Here is a 12,832-nt window from a genome sequence, read left to right on the forward strand (position 1 = left end):
ACACGGTTTGGTTTGGTGCGATTTAGAAGAATTTTGAAACCAAACCGCTCATGCGGTTTTTTCAAAATGAAAAACCAAACCAAACCATTAAAATTAAAAAACCAAACCAAACCAAACCATAAATAAACGGTTTGGTGCGGTTTGGTTTGGTTTTAACCATATAACTAAATTTTAAAATTTTTTTATTATAAAATAATTAACTAAATAATTGTATTTAAATAATAATAATTTTAGCTTTACTTTTAAGACCATAAAAATCTACAAGAAGCTTATTTTCTTTGTTGTTGTAAGTGTAAGTATTTTGAATCATTTTATAGAAGTGGGAAAAAGAAATGTTTACTTTCTAAACAATGTGGGACTTTACATTTCTCTTTTTTTAGTTTTGGAAACTTGTGCATGTATTAAATACTACTAAAAACATATCCTAAACAATTAAATTGTGTTGGCTTGGATGGTTTGATTGATTTTATATTAACTTAAGTGTAGGGGTTCAAATCTTTGAACCATCATTTCTAAAAACCATTTTTTTTAGAAAAAATCACGGTCCGGTCCGGTTTAATTGGTTTTAAAAAATTAGAAACCGTGACCAAACCATTAAAGTTAAGCGGTCCGGTTAAAACCGAACCATCAAAAACGGTTTCACCGGTTATGGTTTTTGGCGGTTTGGTGCGGTGCGGTTTGGTTCCAAACCACGGTTTGCGGTTTATATGAACACCCCTAAACAATATTGTAACGTCCCGAAAATGCTAATAAGGTTTCACAATATTGTAGTGTGGTGGGATTATGTTTGTCCTATGGATTGCAGCTAGTATTGGAAACGTATAGTTGCTGTGACAGAAAGATTCAAAGCCAAAATTTCGCTTGGATCTTTTTTATCTTAGAACTATAGCATCATAAATGGTTTAGAGCTGATGGTTGTTCCTGAAATTAAAGTGCCTTGGAGCAAGTTTGTTTGGGATAGACTTATTACTCCTAAACATAGATTCATTATGTGGTTAGTCATGTGGGAGAGATTACATACAAAGAATCGAATTGTTAAATACAATTCGACTCTTGATCAGGCCTGTCTGCTTTGTGGGGAAGCAAATGAAAACATCGAGCATCTCTTCTTCAAGTGTATATATAGCAGGAAATGTCTAATTGCCATTAAAAGTTGGCTCAACTGGAATGCATAGTCAACTAACTTGGTTAGTCTGCTGAAATGGATTTCTCATGCCAAGTTCTCGAGAATACACAAGAGCATGTTGCTGTCCATCCTTGCCGCTACTGTCTATAATATTTAGAGGGTAAGGAATGATGTTCTATGGAACCAGAAGATTTGGCACATCAAGCACACAGTGAGTAAGATTCAAAATGAGTGTAAATTGCGATTAATTAGTGTATTACCATGTAAAGCTTCAAGTGAAGATAGAGAGGTTCTTTATAGATTATAGCTGAATGTTGTTCAGGGGATTGTTTTGTATAAGAGCTAAGTGTTGTTCTTGGCCGATCCTGTTGGTTTTTTGAGCCAAGTTGGTTTCCTTATTTGTTGGGAATTCTTGGTGTATTTGTACATGTTAGTTTGAGCAATGCAATGATCTTATTCATAAAAAAAAAAAAAAACAAATAAAGAGGCCTACCACAACACTAATATCTAATACTATTGAAAAAGTATTATAGTATCAGATAAAAAATCTTAGCGGGTGTCTCCAAATTTTTGAGCGCCACTTAATTTTTTAGCGCCATCATTTTTAATTATATTTTTTGTCCCTTTTTCCTAGTGTTTTTTTCACTTAACTCTCCCACTTTCTCTCTCAAATCCCTCACCTCTGTCTAAATCCTTAGGGTTCCTTAATACCTCTGCTCTCTCACATCTCCACAGCAAAGATAGCAGACCAAATTTTTTTGGTTCTCTCATCTTTCTGGGTTTTCTTTAGAAATAGAAATTTAAGCTTGATAGTCTAAGTTTGAAGCTTAGGTGGTAAGTATACGAGTTCATCAAATAATGAATATCTCAAATCTTAATAGTATCATTTTCTCCTCCCAAATATTCAATCTTTTTCTTCTTCTTCTTCTTCATCTTCATCTTCTTGGATTGTACGGTCATGTGGGTGGAGATACTGTGCGGTCTCATCCTTTACAAAGTCTTCAAGCGCTTTTCCTACGATGACAATATTTTTGAGGTCGAGACCTCCGATTCCAATGCCCTCTTCTCTGTCGCCGATTGGTACTTCTTTCTCTCTGTAAATATATATGTGTGTGTGTGTGTGTATGTATATATTCAACAATTCGAACACCAATTCCCTTCCTTTTCAATTTTCTTTTTCTGGGTTTTTGTTTGTAGAATTGAAAAGCTTTATGGTGGGAAGGCCTATGTCAGCCTTCGGATACCCGATGCTGACACCGGCACTCGACAGAACATCAATCTGGTTCTCCTCACCAAAGGGTATGCAAATTTCTTTCCCAAAATTATAAATTATAAATAAAAACCTCATCTTTATGTTCTCAACAGTGCTCACAAAATTGAACTTCACTGCCAGTAATTCCAACTTCACTATCCAAAATATAAACAGAAATGGTGGTCACTCATTATTGTCTTGAAATTTTGGGTACTTAGTACTTTGCTCTGCACTTCATTTGTTTATGTGTTAAATTGATTATTTTGATAGTCACATTATTTTTCTTTGATTAAGTTAGATTCATAGGATTGGAAGTAGGTGTATTTGTTGGGAGTTCTTTGATTAAGGCATACTTTGAAAATTGTTGTATTTTTGGTGCAAGAATACTGTTTGATAAAATGTTTCAAAGAGATATTTTGTTAGAGATAAAGAAACATTTGAGGAAGCAACAACAACATGCAGAGAAAGATCAAAGATGTTGAAAGAAAGAAGAAGTTGAACTAAAAAGGCAATGATTTCTTTTGGTTGCTCTCTTGATAAGTTAATATTTGCTATTATGATGTTATTACTAAAGGAATTCTACCCATATCAAAAGATAATAATAGAGTTATCAATGTGGACATATATATAGTGTATTTGTGTTAATTAATGTTTGTAACGATTTGTCTCTAATTTTTTTAGTTTGACTACTTATGATGGTCTGTATTGCTTTTTTAAAGTATATTACTAAGCTTTTAAATAATGCCTTAGAGGTGTTTGAATTAATGATTCACTAAGATATATGTGAATAATTTCTTATCAGTGAGGAAATTGGATTTTTGGCCCTGAATTTTTTCTTAACGTTGATTATTTAAGAGTCCATAATTGTAAGTGTTAGTGTAAGACCCATGTATTTATGCTCTTTAGTTATAAATATATATAAATGGCTTTATGAGTGTGAATGAGGTAAGTTTTAGTTATATATAGTGGGATGTGCTCTGTTCCATAATTTTTCAAATATTTCTGAAGAAATAGTTATAGAGTCAAATTGGACCAGTGAGTTAAATGATTTCAAGGAAGCATCATAGTATCACTTTTATATAATTAATTTATGATGTTCTGAAAAAATTTCTGACCATAGTTCATACTTATTATATAATAAATTGCCAAGCTTTTACATTATTTTACAAGTAATTTATATAAAATAAATTAAATGCACTTCTTTATTTTTAACTCCATATTAGCTTTAGATGTCTTGTTTAGTTATTCCTCTTTGAAAGTAAATGGGTTCAATAGAAAGAGATTATGGGTTCTTTATCATCAGTATATCAAGCATAGAGACCTCTTCTAGAGACATCATCAAGTATGTTGTTGCCTTGTATAGTTTTGCATTGTTTTAAAGGTTTCTATAATTAGCAATTTTGCATTTCTCATATGATATTATGTGAACATCCTTTTGTAGCATCTATCGATTCAGCTGCAACTGGACATGCGAGTGGAGTTGATTGGCAAGAAGAGGTTTACCTGAAGGTAATATGATTTGTTCATCAAACTAATTCCACCTATCAAGCTAGGATTCTGTAGCTGTTATTGAAGTAATTAAGATAATTGTGGATGACCAAGAATGTGAAACATACATGCAGTAATAAACTATAAATATCTGATTGGGAGGATAAAAATACGATGAAGACATTATGTGAATGACAGAAATTATGGTTGTTATTATATTTCATAAAAGCATGTACAATGTAGCTGACTGATGCATGTTAATTTAAGTTATCGGCACCTGAAAAAGTTAAAGTTAACTGTTTTTTTTCCATTTGTCGGCAGATCAAAACAATGAAGGAACTGTACTTACCTAAACTTCATGAATTGTATCAGAAAATTGCTGGCAAATTACAGCAGGTACGTTCTCATTTTTACTTACAAGGATCTGTTCAAAAATATATGAAATTTAATTAAAATAAACAAATTAATGAAAGCCCATAGTATAAAAGTAGAAAAGGGAAAGAACTTGAAACTTTTTAGCTTAAGTGAACCTTTTCCTATACTATAAGCTTACTTGAGTCTGTTTTTTCTTTTCCCAGCTTACTCGATCGTTTAATGAAAGCGGTTAGTCATTGCTTTTTCCTTTCACTTGATAATGTATTCATTTTTGGTGGTTCCTCATTTGTTGTTGGTTAATGATTTATAATAATCTCTGGTTTCCAGGTAAAATCTATGTCACCTAAGGCATTGAGTGCTTCTGTCAGGGACATTGGCTCTGTTGTCAGCATGGTTGGTCAAAGTTGAGTACTATATTACTCTCTTGCATATCCTCAAAGTTGGTCAGCCATAGATTTTGATGGCTAGAATTTGCCACTGATATGAATTGCTATGTGTTTTCTGACTTTGGATTGAAGTTTTAGTGCCATATTGTGGATACGTTCCTCTGTTTTCATGTGATTTATTTTTTATGCATCTGTTTTAAATTTCAATTCTATTACTATTGATCCTAAATTAAGTTTATGATTTCATGGGTTGTGTTGAAATGCCGATTCTCAAGTGTTCCCTCATTTGCTTCTACCTTATTTTTGTGCATGCATATTTAATGCTTATTTCTATTCCTGCTTGTTAATTTATTGGAACATATATAATACAGTACTAATTGAATATATATATTTATATATATTGTTCTGAGAACACTCCTTGCACTCATGTCCATGGTATATATAGTTTCTCATTGTTTTAAACATTGATTTATGTTTTTGCTTGTGTATTTCTCTCTTGTTTTGGACATTTAGCATTAGCTAGTTAGATTAAGTTTATTTTTCATTAAAAATATTAATTTATAATAGAAAAACTTGTTTTAAATAATTGGGTGAATCTTTTATAATGTTATCTAATAGTGATCATATTTTATTTTCTCTGTTTATGACATTTTAAATATGTTTTTTCTTCTTCTATTTGTTTAGTGTACATTATTATATATTAAAAATATCCCCTTTCCATTTTCTTTATTGTGATTTTAAGATAAATTGAAGAAGTTATGGAAGGATTGGTACCAATTACCATTTAGCTTTCATTCATATTTGGGCTTGCAACAATATTGAAATAGCAACCACATGGAACTAATGATTTGTTCTGACCCAATGATTTTGATCCCTTATTGGGGTGCTTTTGGTGCACTTTTCATCAACTAAAACTTGTTATGGATTCACTTATATGGGTATTTTGGCTAACTATAAGCAATATTGAAGAAACTGGGCTAAAACCTTTAACTAATTAAAATGCTAAAGAAATTTTTCAGGTGCATTTTTTTTTATTATTGTTTTTCTATATGATTATGTTGGATAATAAGCAAGTGTAGATAATTCTCTTATCTTGTTGGTACATATTGATAGAGTTTCAAGTTCTGCAATCAATTTTAGACCTTATGTTGGATAATAAATATACATAATTTTAGACCTTATGTTATAAGCTACTACATTCATACATATATATTTGGATATAATTGTAGATTTTCTATCTGTTATAAGCTACTGAATCCATACATATGCAGGTTCTGGCTACTATACATCTCATTACCATGATTTGAAATTTGTGTACCACAAGCATATTGGTGTTATTAAAAGCATTTTTTTCTTGTAGCATGCTGTATAAACTTTATTGCATGGTCCTCTCTTGATGATGCCTTGTCTTATGTTTTTATAAGTATTTTGTCTTTGTAACAAAATCTATCTTTGAGTTGGTATCAACTGAAACATATAAGTGTAAAGATTTAATTACAATGGTAATTAAGTAAGTAACATTCTGAGTGCATAATCAATTGCTGATTTTATGTCTATTACTTTTCAACTTTTTCATGTAGCTCTTACTTCTTCTTTTTTATTATTATTATTCATCTCTATCTACCCTCAATTATAGTCTAAGTGGAATAACGATGAAGCTAATGTAACTTGTGGGTTAGCATCCCTCATTTGAATACAGTTATTTTTCTACTTGTGCAGACCGTGGAGAGTAGATTTTGATTTCTGGCATATCAGGTTATTACTACCATACCATCAACTTGGCAGATGTTGATAATTTTGGGACAATGGTTTAATTTTTAAAATGATATATGTGAGCTATACAATGGTAAATGTAGTTTGATTTTCAAAATATGTGTATGTGTCTGTATGTGTTGCTGTTGATGAGGCTACTATTGCTGAAATATCTTGTCCAAATGTTTCTTGTGTGTAGTTAATTTAGTAATACTTTGAATTGAGATGTCATGTTTTATTATGTATAGTGGTGGAGGAGATTAAAAAATGTTTCATTGTAGAAATACCCAGCTAGCTTTAGAAGATTTTTTAGTCTTTTAACAAGCACCATTCTGAAGAGTAGTTGGACATGAGCTTGTGCTTAGATGAGTTTTTGTTGACCCTCTAGTGTCATCTGTGCTCTTTAAGCATTCCTCTATGAATTGTTATATTTGATCAATTTCCCACTTTAAAAATCAGTGCCCTTTTTCACTTTGATAAGTTTGACTCTTTTATTTTTATTTTTATGGATGACTTTGAATATCCTCTAAGTAACTAGTAAGTATATTTTGAATATCTTCGAATGAGTAAAGGAGTATGGTTTGTGAGAAACTAGATGTGCTTAGATAATACTATTCCCACCATGACCGTCAAGACCTCGATAATTTTTTGGTAAGTATATTTGCTTTTTCTGGTTTTAGTTGGTAATTTGGTTTGTTTTCCTCTGCAACTAACTGAGCATATATATTTCATTTCCTAACATCTAAAACAAAACATGGATAATGGCAACTTGGGTCACTTGGGACAATTGAAAAGTTCAGATAATTAGAATAAAGAAAACTAAATGTTTACACAATCTTACAGTAGTTGTAATGTGGCCATTTTAGAGCAATGGAATGTGGTTCCATGTGGATGCTGCATATGCTGGAAGTGCTTGTATATGTCCAGAATATTGCCACTACAATGATGGTGTTGAAGAAGCTGACTCATTTAACATGAATGCACATAAATGGCTTCTGACAAACTTTGATTGTTCTTCACTCTGGATCAAGGTATGTGAGTACCATTAATGCACAAAAAAGGCTTCTAACAGTAGCGAGTTTGATTTTCCATGCATTCTGGTACATGGTCATGAAGAGAGAGTACAAATATTGCAGCAGTTATCTAACTTGCAGGTCATTTTAATGTATAACTAGTCTTTTGTGTGTACTGGTTTTATTACTTTAAAATATCATTTCACTAATGCTAACTCTTCTCGTAAATGGATAGAGAAAATTGATGAATGTAGCATGTATTTCCTCTTCCCAAGCCTACCTCTTAGTGAGAGATCAAATTGAAAAATAAAAATCTGAAGTTATTGAGTATCATGAACTATAAATATAATGTATTATTGCACTATACATCAATTGTTGAAGTCTACAGATTTAATATTTATTGCACTATACAGATGCATTGTTGTGCTTGTTTAACACAACATAGAACTAGATCTGATCAATAATTTGTATGAGAAGCTAATAAAAAATCTGTTTTTATTTTTCAATTCCCATTTGCAGGAGAGAGATTTAGTGATTTAGTGTTAAGTGGAGTGCCTCCATTTTGGGCTGGTAGGATTTTTAAAGATGCTTCTTGTTAGTCATTGTTGTATTTAGTATCTGTGTTTCTAATTGTGTCTCTGTATGTGTATTTTGTGACCATTTTTCTTTCCCCTTAGTTTCAATAGAGAGCGAGAAAGGGATATTTGAAGAAGTATTACATGGTGACCTAGACTTTTCAACAGACCCATGGCCTAGTATTTCTAAAGGTGCCAAAGATTTAGTAAGGAAAATGCTTATTCGAGATCCCAAAAGGTGGATATTTGCACATGATGTTTTGTGTGAGTTTCTATCACTGGTTTGCTGTCATAATTAAAAATTTTGTGTTTGACCTGTGTTGCTACTGAAATTAAAGGGTTGCAATTATTGTTGAGCAAAGCTTTTTGGAAAAGCATCTGTTATTCATTTCAGCTTCTTTATAAATAATTATTCTCATCATTTTTGTTCAACAATTTTCATAATTTTTTTGCTTATGTATAATTCTATATCAAGGTGTTCTTAGGCACAACATTCTGTTTGCACTGATGGCCTTTTGTTTATATGTCTCGCAGGCCATCCCTGGGTTCAAGTTGGTGGTGTGGCTCCTGACAAGCCTCTCGATTCTGCAATATTAGGTCGATTAAAGCAATTCTCTGCAATGAACAAGCTCAAGAAAATGGCTATTAGAGTAAGTCACTTTATTTATTAAATAAGTGAATGGTTTGAAGCCAAAAAATTGATAGTCATATACCTAAATTAAATTAATAGATGACTTGTAATTATTCAACTCATTTCTTTCCCCTTTTTTTGGCAAGTAATTGCAGAGAGCTTATTTGAAGAAGAAATTGCTGGCCTAAAAGAAATGTTCAAAATGATAGACACTGACAGTAGTGGTCAAATCACTTTTGAAGAACTTAAGGCTGGTTTGAAAAGATTTGGAGTTAATCTTAAGGAATCTTAAATTTATGATTTAATGCAAGCTGTAAGTTCATATATGTTTAAAGATGATTAAATGCACCTAAACTATTATATATGACTTTTTTTTATTAAGTTCATATATGTTTTTGGAGTATTGATTTAGTATTTTCTTTTTCAATAATATTGGAGTATTGATTTAACTGGTGAACTTTAATCTTTTCTTGTTATTGAAGAAATATATGTACTTCTGCATTTGAACTTAGCATGGTTGCCATTTCTGGAAGCTCTGGATGTTGTTCATATAAGCATAGAAGATTAGCACAGTGTAAATTTTTTAATGGTTTATGGTAAGTTTTTGGGAGAAAGTTTACTTGGTGCATTATATATTGTAAAAAAAAATAGGGACCTACTTCTGTATAATCTTTTTACTAGCCTTGCATCATTGTTAAAATATCATTTTGGTTGAGAGTTGTACTCTGAATATTTATACTAGATAATTTAGTTTGTCCAAGCAGGATTTTAGACTGTTGAAAGTCTTATTACCATGTTGTTTGGATAGAAATACTGTTATCAAATGCAATTGTTTATTTTCAAAGAAATTTTGATAGGCTGTAGGTTCTCTACTGAAGAATTTTTGGGGGTATGTTTCAAGGAAATAAGTAAAGAAATGACTTATGGATTTTAGTGGTTAAACAGACTGTGGGGCTTGCGAGGGCAATGATCACGCATAGTTTAGAAGTAGAGGGCTTACTTGATGCAGTGGACATTGTTGGAACAAGTGGTGATGGAGCAAACACAGTTAACATTTCGACTGGAGCTTCAATACTTCCTGCAGCTTGTGGTACCAAAGTTGCAAAGGTGGCATCAATTTTATTGATTACTTGACATGAATGTGATCCCATATTGTAAATTGTTAGAGCTAAACTTGATTTTTTTCCCCTTTAAGCAAGGAAATCATTCAAGTTCTTCAGCATGTGGAAGTACCGATGTATTAGAAGAGTTGAGGATAGTTATCCACCTGGAACCTGAGGTTGATGTTGTAAAATTTTCTGTTTTAGATGAATAAGCTGGTAGATTAATAAGATGCTAAACCAATTTCAAATTTTTCAATGTCTTTGTCAGCAGCAGCTTCTCATCTTGTAAGAGCGTAACTAAACATTATTCTGATTCAATTCAAGTTTGTGATATGTGTGACTTAATTTTCTTATTAAATTTGTTCTGATCATTTTTTTTTATTATGAATGTGCCCTCTATTTTATTTGTAAATGCATATAAATGAATTACTAATGTGCTCAATTTGTTCCTAGGTTTTCCAAGATTTCATAGTGAGCCCACCTTTGCATGCCTTCAAACAATAGACCCACTCAAATATTGTCTTTCCTTAGTATGTTCTGGTCTTGATATTAGCTATTTTTTTATATAAAAAATCCTTATATGTGAAAATTTGCTTTACTCTTGTTCTATTTCTAAATTACTTCAAAAGATATTTCACCTTTGGTGACAAATCCCAGCAGGAAATCATTGAAATTGAAATATTATTCTTTCATCATAAGCAATGAGATTACTCACCTTTTAATATGCTATTCTCTTCTTCAATTATGGTGATCACTCAAGGATATGATAGAGAACTAATTCATAAATTGTTTGGAGAATAATACATTAGATATTCTTAGTTTAACTTATTTACTGATTTGCAGGTAGATGTAGATAACAGTGGAACAATTGATTATGGAGAGTTTGTAGCAGCCACTTTGCATTTAAACAAAATTGAGACAGAAGGTCATTTGTTCGCGGCATTTTCCTACTTTGATAAAGATGGAAGTGGCTACATTACTCAAGACGAGTTTCAACATGCTTGCGAGGAGTTTGATGTAGAGGACATCCGGCTAGAAGAAATGATGCAAGAAGTTGATCAGGATAATGTGAGTATTTCTCCGATGATTATTCTGTTACTGCACCAATTGAATGGCTGTAAATTAAAATTCAGAGATTTAAAGAGTTGTTTTCCTTGCATAGGGCATATGATCATTCAAATTTTATTTTGAGCCATTAGTTGTTTTGTTTTGCAAATATCAAGATGGACCCATTAGAATTTAAGATCTTGTTTCTATGGTTGAATTTACTTTTTCTTGAATTTCTTGAATTACCTATGTTTTGCGGGTAACAGAAGTGTTTGCACATTAGTAACAAGGTTTTAGTTGCTGGCATAGTTTGGTGGCCATATATTTTCCCAATGTCCCCATTGAAGGGCCTTAAAAACAGAAAGAGGTCTTAGATCACTATTGGGTTCCATGACTAATGAGTTGATTGAGTAATCAAGATAATGATTTAGACAAAAGATTTGTATTTTTTAATCAACTGGGGCTCACTTTTGTGTTTGGTGTTCATCAGGGTTATAATATACTTTTCTTTCATCCTTTTTATTTATCTTTTATATGGTAATCTAATTTATGTGCTGTATGTTAGTATTTGATGTTGAATTGGTCCACTGTTAAGAGTGCATGTTCTTACTGTATGTCCTGAAACAAGTTCTAGCTAGTGATAAATCATAGCTAGAAGTTTCCAGGTGCATTTTTGTTTTATTGTTTTTCTTTATGATTTTGTCGTATAAGAAGTCAAAGTGTGATTCTGTTTTTATTCTTTAATTTATTTGGGGATATATTGACAGAATTTAGAGTTCTGGAATCAATTCTTCCTCACATACTTTTTGATCATTGAGAATGATATATTTGTTATCTTGATACATTTCACAAGCCTTGTTTTAAGTTGCATGTTTTGTTGTTTCAGTCGTTGTTTTGCATGCATGGTAATATATCTTGCTATACCCTGCTGTTTCATCAAGTTTTGGAGTTATTACAAATTTAATTTAAACTTTATATGTTTACAGGTGGAAACTAGCTTAAGTCTTATGTTCTTAATAATAAAAGGACTTTTTTTTTACAATGTGCAGGTATATTGAGATGATTTCTTCGGAGCAATTCTTGACAACATTTGTAGTTGAGGCCTTTATAATGGAAGAATGCATTTCACTAATTTTTGTATACATTTCTTGTAGAGTCCAAGAACTTTACTTAGCTAAGATAGATAGTAGTATGATAGTATTTATAGCATTATCTTTGTTACTATGGATTTTTGGTTCAGGCGGGAATTATTTGGACACTCATAGTAGTACTTATAGATTTTCTAAGTTTAATCTATAGTTTAGGAATATTAAGTTAATTTAAGGTTTGATTAATGTGACTGATATTAAGGATTATATATTTTATACTATAAGGTTTAGATATCAACCAATAGGATTTTAAGCACATGTTATGAATGGTGATTAAGGATTAAAGATTTTTGAGGATTAAATATAATAAGGAGTAAAGTTTGAATGTTATAGGGTCAGTCAGCAGCTTTGAGTACGTTGAGGGCTTAGTCAAGGCTGTTTACTCCATTCAAACTTAGCTAAAAATGTGTAATTTCGTGTTTAAATATTCAGCGTGTGCCGATATATCGCAGCTATAGGGGGCGATATATCGCAGCACGTAGATACGGAAAACACGAATCGATGCACGGTCGCCTCGGGAACAAAGGTCCAGGCGAGATATCGCCTATAGGGGGCGATATATCGCCTCCACCAGCATGTTTTCAAATACTTTTGAATTCTTTTCCTTTCAGCCATTCAAACTCCTTCAACAGTCCAGCATCTTCTGAACGAGTCTTCAGCCTCTGCTGAACGATTATTCAAATGATTTTCACCTAAAAAGCCATTATTTTTATTCAAGTAAAATCAAGATATTTTCATTCCCAAACTCTATAAATAGGACCTAGTACCCAGCCATTATTCACCATTTGCTCTAAGTTCAGAAGCTGCTAGTGTTAAGTGAGTGTGAGAGTGTAAACACTTAGTTTGGGGAAAAACTATAAGCTTAAACATCATAAGCTTATCAAAAACTTTGGGAAGTGAGTTCTATAGTATTTCGGTGGAGGTTAGATTGATCTT

The 12,832-nt window shown here is 31.9% G+C and overlaps 1 protein-coding gene and 1 long non-coding RNA gene across 2 annotated transcripts; both read left to right on the top strand.

The window, feature by feature from the left end:
• The first annotated feature begins 4,176 nt into the window (after positions 1–4,176).
• Positions 4,177–4,843, top strand: LOC133816052 (uncharacterized). Its single transcript, XR_009884983.1, has 3 exons — positions 4,177–4,262; positions 4,445–4,469; positions 4,569–4,843. It is a non-coding gene; the product is annotated as an uncharacterized LOC133816052 (long non-coding RNA).
• A 2,411-nt stretch (positions 4,844–7,254) lies between these two features.
• Positions 7,255–11,122, top strand: LOC133814289 (calcium-dependent protein kinase 1-like). Its single transcript, XM_062247272.1, has 6 exons — positions 7,255–7,410; positions 8,453–8,617; positions 9,544–9,705; positions 9,794–9,886; positions 10,545–10,769; positions 11,015–11,122. Exons 1-6 carry the CDS (start codon positions 7,255–7,257, stop codon positions 11,120–11,122), a joined length of 909 nt encoding a protein of 302 aa, XP_062103256.1.
• The last annotated feature ends 1,710 nt before the right edge of the window (positions 11,123–12,832 follow it).

The sequence above is a fragment of the Humulus lupulus genome, chromosome 2 (genome assembly GCF_963169125.1).
Source record: "Humulus lupulus chromosome 2, drHumLupu1.1, whole genome shotgun sequence".
Lineage (NCBI taxonomy): Eukaryota > Viridiplantae > Streptophyta > Magnoliopsida > Rosales > Cannabaceae > Humulus > Humulus lupulus.